The sequence below is a fragment of the Nicotiana sylvestris genome, chromosome 9, assembly GCF_000393655.2.
Source record: "Nicotiana sylvestris chromosome 9, ASM39365v2, whole genome shotgun sequence".
Classification (NCBI taxonomy): Eukaryota; Viridiplantae; Streptophyta; class Magnoliopsida; order Solanales; family Solanaceae; genus Nicotiana; species Nicotiana sylvestris.
In genome coordinates this window covers 110,837,336-110,843,886 of record NC_091065.1, presented here as the reverse complement: position 1 = coordinate 110,843,886, position 6,551 = coordinate 110,837,336, and the positions used below count along the sequence as shown (strand labels likewise).

Sequence of the window (6,551 nt, the reverse complement as noted above, 5' to 3'; positions counted from 1 at the left end):
TCTCGAAGGCCTGTGCTTCCACCCATTTAGAAAAATAGTCAGTCATAAACAAAATGAATTTAGCTTTACCTGGGGCCGTTGGCAGAGGGCCGACAATATCCATCCCCCATTTCATGAATGACCATGGGGATAGGACTGAATGAAGTTATTCTCTGGGCTAATGGATCATCGATGCAAACCTTTGACATTTATCACATTTTCGAACAAACTCCTTAGTGTCTTTCTCCATGCTATCCCAGTAGTACCCTGCTCTAATGATTTTGTGAATCAAAGATTCAGCGCCGGAGTGGTTCCCATAAGTGCCTTCATGGATCTCTTCGTAAAACATAATCGATGTCCCCTGGCCCTAAACATACTGCCAATGGTCCATCGAACGTCCTTTTGTATAATGTTCCATCTTCATCCAATGTGAATCGGGCAACTTTGGTTCGTAGGGCCCTCGAGTCTTTAGGGTCCGATGAGAGTTTTCCATTCTTTAGATATTCAATATATTTATTCCTCCAATCCCAGGTCAAGCTTGTAAAGTTTATCTCGGCATGACCCTTCTCGACCACAGATCTCGATAATTGGACGACAGTCCCCAGGATAATATCGTCTTCCTCGACTGATGATCCTAAATTTTCGAGTGCATCAGCCTCGCTATTTTGTTCTCTAGGTACGTGATCTAGAGTCCACTCCTTGAAGCGGTGCAATGTTACTTGTAGCTTGTCCAAATACCTTTGCATTCTATCCTCCCGAACTTCAAAGCTTTTGTTTACTTGGTTCACCACCAGTAAAGAGTTGCACTTGGCTTCAATGACTTCTGCCCCTAAGCTTTTAGCTAGCTCGAGACCTGCAATCATGGCCTCGTACTCAGCCTCATTGTTAGTCAACCTAGAAGTTTTGATAGATTGCCTAATAGTTCTACCTGTAGGTGGATTCAAAACAATGCCTAGCCCGGACCCCTTCATATTAGAAGAGCCGTCTATGAAAAAGGTCCATACCCCCGACGATGTGCCCGACTTTAACAAGAGTTCATTTTCAACTTCGGGTACGAGTGTTGGCATGAAATCGACCACAAAGTCCACTAAAATTTGAGACTTGATGGCCGTTCGGGGTTGATACTCGATATCATACCCACTGAGTTCGATGGCCCATTTGGCCAATCGAACCGAACGTTCGGGTTTGTGAAAAATATTGCAAAGTGGGTAAGTGGTTAACACACATATGGGGTGACATTGAAAGTATGGTTTCAACTTTCTAGAAGCGCTTATTAGTGCAAGTGCTAATTTCTCTAAGTGTGGATATCTAGTTTCTGCTTCCCCTAAGGTTCGACCTAAATAGTAAACAGGAAATTGCGTACCTTGATCTTCTCGAACTAGGATACCACTTACCACGATTTCCGACATCGCCAAGTATAAGTAGATTTTCTCATCTGTCTTCGGGGCGTGAAGAAATGGTGGGCTCGATAGGTATCGTTTTAATTCCTCTAACGTTTGTTGGCACTTCGGTGTCTAGGTGGTATCATTCTTCTTCTTGAGTAAAGAGAAAAATCTGTGGCTTCGATTCGATGACCTCGAGATAAATCGGCCTAAAGCAGCTATCTGCCCAGTTAACCTCTGCACGGCTTTTATGTTGTCCACGACGATGATGTCTTCGATGGTCTTGATTTTATCAGGGTTGATCTCGATTCCTCGATTTGATACCATGAAGCCTAGGAACTTTCCCGAGCCAACCCCGAAAGCACATTTCTCAGAGTTGAGTTTCATGTTATGTTTCCTCAAAATCTCGAACGTTTCCTGCAAATGAGCCAAATGGTCCTCTGTGCGCAGGGACTTAACTAACATGTCATCAATATGAACTTCCATTAACTTACCTATTTGTTCTTCGAACATCCTATTTACTAGGTGTTGGTAATCAACTCTTGCATTATTAGCTCGAACGACATTACATTGTAATAATATGTTCCATACTTGGTGATAAACGAGGTCTTTTCCTGGTCTTCCGGGTTCATCTTAATTTGATTGTACCTGGAATAGGTGTCGAGAAATGTAAGGATCTCATGGACAGCCATGGCATCGATTATACGATCAATGTTAGGCAGTGGAAAAGTGTCACGCCCCAACCTTGGGAGGCGTGGCTGGCACCCGGTGCCGCACCGGCCCGAGCAAACTACTCTGTAACTCATTCATTCTTTTTATAACTATCATGGGCCAACATGACCATAACTCGTAATGTATAATTGTAAGTGGACAAATGTTATATCAATGAACCATCATTCATAAAATAAAATGAATACACATGGGCCATCAAAGCCTCTGACATACTGTACATAATAAACCTGTGTCTACAAAGCCTCTAAGATTATTTGACATCAAATGGAATAGGGTACCGACCTATCCATAAGTCTGAATCATAACTCTGACACGATGGCTCATAGACTCGGCTACACTCCGAATAAGGTGGAGGCTTACCGATACTTCGATGAATGCTAACCTCGTCTACTATGAGGGTTCGTCAAATTGATTACTTATACCTGCAGGCATGAATTCAGCGTCCACTACAAAGGACGTCAGTACGAATAATGTACCGAGTATGTAAGGTATATAAATCAATATATAAAGGACAAGAAAGAAACATGCAGTACATGACTCAACCTGTGAGTCTGGATAATTCTGTATATCATTTAATGTTTATAGTATCATGAATATGCATATGAATGTCATGTCGTGCATAGGTATATGTGTTCATAACATCATCAAGCCTCTAAGGGCACCCCATCACATCATCTCGGCCACTGTGGGCAAATCATCAACGTATACTAGCTGATCAGGTGGTGGTGCGTATATAATGCCGTAACCTTTTCCCATATCCTATGTACATATATTTACATATATACGCGTATATAACACCATCTGGTGCCACTGTGGGCAAAATCATCAACGTATACCAGCTGATCAGGTGGTGCGTATATAACACAGTAACCTTTTTCCATATATATATATATATCCATATACATATATATACATATATACGCGTATATAACGCCGTCTAAGTCATGGGTAAATGCACATGTAAATGAATGCAATGCATGAGAAATACGTTAATAAACTCTCTCAGAATGTCATTGATTATACCTTCAACTACAACTGAAGTATGGTGACATTGTGTTAGTATCTTTGAGCGAGTATGTATAATTTTCTTGACGTGTACATTGCTGAAGACTTAAAACTTCGAACACAATTTTCATTTTTGCAAGATAGGCATTATCCAAATATAAAGAACGTAATTATTAGATACATACTTATACAAAATAATACATATTTAAAATACAAGTACAATTGCTATACATAATTATTCTAGCAGCATTCTTTATATATAACAGTGTACCATTAATACATATTTGAAAAAAAGGTACATATAATACATGTAAAAGTTCATAGTCATATTTTATCATAATATACATTTTACCTCGTGGGCGTCGTGGCGCTTCATTTTCTAACCTTATACTGTTAAGAGTAGAATCACTTATGGAACAACATTACGTTTATGTATCGTTTCTTGAATCATGCCAAAAGAAAGAAGGGATAGCCTTAACATACTTGTGGTAGTAAATCATCACTTTTGGTCGACCTCACCGTATCTTTCACTGCCTTAACCATTTTAAGGATCAGTCTAGCAGCACTACTTAAGTATCATTATATTGTGTAACATTGATATGAACTAGTCAAATGACACCATGGATACCGGAAAAAGGTTTCCATCTGTTTTGGCTCATTGAATCGATAAAACTCCATCCATTTGTTTGCATATTGCCATACTCCTTAGAACATTCTGTAGTTGATCTCTTCAATGCGGAGTTGTCTATCTATTATGGAAAATGTTCTTTTTCATGTACTTTTGATACTCCTCCAGTCCCTATCTTTTTAAAGGTGGAAGAGAACTTAATAGTTCTTCAATTATTTTTCTTTGTCCATCACCGATACTTCAAATTAAAAGAGCTTAGCAGATGCATAATATGAATACATGAAAGTTGATTGTTGTGTTTTATTTTTTCAGAAAGTGCGCATGTGGGTGTTACTTATATCTTTGCTTGTATTTTGTATTATGGAAAGGTTGGAAATCTCTAGTTAGAGAGCTCTTCGGTTGAATGTATACTAGTACCTAAGAGTTCATGTTTTTACAACTTTTAAGCTGAACGAAAGGCAATTTTTTTCATATCCTCCAACTAATTCAATCCATTTACTCATTTTGTAGTGACTGACAGGTGAAAAGGAACAGTTTTACTTCAATGGAAGTAGGGAGGAGGGGTTCAGGCTGATCACCAAAGACATAAAATTACACTTTAAGATATTATCATGAAGTTTTACTCACAAAATTTTAAAACTTTGACCGATTATTTTTTTAAAGATAACAAAAGTGACCAGTAGGCAATATTTCTACAATTAGGTGGGGGTCACCGTCCTCCCAAAGTTAAAAGTAAAGGACAAAAATCGTAAGGAATCAATTGGAGTATAACGACGTAAAGCAATTAACCTAAACATGGATCTCCCCAAATCTTGCCACATAATAAATAAATATGCCACCTATCACTCAATTGTAAGAGTCACAATTTAGTTATGGCCTTGCTGCCACGTGACATTTTGGTCTTTATCTAAAAGACCTTAATTAACCACTAATTAATAATTAATCAATTACCTATATAATTAAGAATTGTTTCAAATTACTTAAAATTTTACTTATTTTTAATACACTTTATACATCATACTATCATGGTCATATGATACCACATAAAATAAATACATACACTATTATTTTTATTAAAACATCCATAAAAAAATACATATATTTTCTCAACTTATAATTTTCCTAATCTCATATAAAGAGTAAAAATTCTCATACGCCTAATTCTTAAAATGTAAAAAGATAACCTTCTCTTCTTGTGAGAAAATAATTTGTATCTTTACAATAAAGAAAATCTCATAAACTTTCTTATATTATGTGTATAATTTATCATATCCGAAAATAGTAATAACGGTAACTATCCAAAATTATATTTATAAAACTTTTACTAAAATACTCCACTTAAAAGAAAATACCACACTAACATAATATCTAACGATATTAAGGTTGTAAATATGACGACCCGGCCAGTTGTCTCATGAGTTACCGCCCCGTTTCCCCCATTTCTGGTTCTTTATGCTTCGTTATCCGTGTTTTGTGGTATTGGGTTGGTCGGATTGAATCCAGAATGATTTTTTAAGGTTTGAGACACCTAGTCTCTTTTAAGGAAGTTTAAATTGAAAAAGTCAGTCAGATGTTGACTTATGTGTTAGAGGGCTCGGATGTGCGTTCCGATGGTTCAGTTAGCTTCAGAGGTGATTTATGACTTAGTACCATGACCAGAATGGGTTTTGGAGGTTCAGAGTAGATTTAGGCTTGAATTGGCGAAGTTGAGATTTTGGCGATTTCTGGTTGATAGGCGAGATTTTGATATAGGGGTCGGAATGGAATTCCGAGGGTTACAGTAGCTTTGTTGTGTCATTTGGGATGTGTGTGTAAAATTTCAGGTTATTCGGACGTGGTTTGGTTGGGTTTTTGATCAAAAGCGTATTTTGAAAGATTTTAGAAACTTAGGCTTGAATTCGATGTGTTTTGGGTGATTTGATGTTGTTTGAGGTATTTTGATGATTGAAACAAGTTTGAATGAGGTTTTAGGATGTGTTGGTGCCTTTGGTTGAGGTCCGGGGGGCCTCGGGTGAGTTTCGGGTGGTCAATCGGATCATTTTGGAGTTTAGAAAATTGCAAAAAAATCTGTTCAGCTGTTGCAGGGATTTTACCCTTCGCGTTCGCGAGTGGAGCCTCGTGTTTGCGAAGAGGCAGTTGAGGAAGGCAAGGAGTAAGCCTTCGCATTCGCGAGAAGGGCTTCGCGTTCGTGGAGGGCTGGGAAGTGGTGCATCGCGTTCGCGAGAAGGTCTTCGCGATCGCGTAGAGGAATTTGGGTCAAATGAGTTCGAGGTCAAGTGTTCATCGCGTTCGCGATGGGTAAGGTAGAGGAAGCATCGCGTTCGTGATGGTCGTGTCGCGTTCGCATAGAGGAAAAGTTGGTCAAAATGAGTTTGTGCTTCGCGAACACGAGGGTTTGACCGCGTTCGCGAAGAGGGAAATTAATGCCTGGACAGAATGTTTTTAACTCGTCTTGTCTGCGATTTTGGGGCTCATTTCCTCCATAGTTGGCCATTTTGGGAGATTTTTGAAGGAGGTTGAAGAGGGATTCAAGGGGAATCGTTGGGAGGTAAGATTTTCGGACTTAAAACGCGATTATTATGTGAATTCTACCTAGAAAATCATGGAAACTTAAGCTAAAAATGGAAGAACTAGGGTTTGGAATTTTGGACTTATGATTGGGGATTTGGAAAACCATTTGGGGTCGGATTTGAGAACTTTTGATATGTATGAACTCGTGGGGAGATAAGGAATCTATTAATGTCAAATTTTCTGAATTCCGAGACGTGGGCCCAGGGGTCGGGTTTTGGTAATTTTGGGATTTGTGCCCTTTATTGATTGTTTTC

General features: G+C 38.7%; 1 protein-coding gene across 1 annotated transcript; it reads right to left on the bottom strand.

Moving 5' to 3' along the window:
* Positions 1 to 305: 305 nt before the first annotated feature.
* Positions 306 to 950, bottom strand: LOC138878052 (uncharacterized). The gene has a single exon (XM_070157707.1). The coding sequence runs from the start codon at positions 948 to 950 to the stop codon at positions 306 to 308; it is 645 nt and encodes a 214-aa protein (XP_070013808.1).
* Between the last annotated feature and the right edge of the window lie 5,601 nt (positions 951 to 6,551).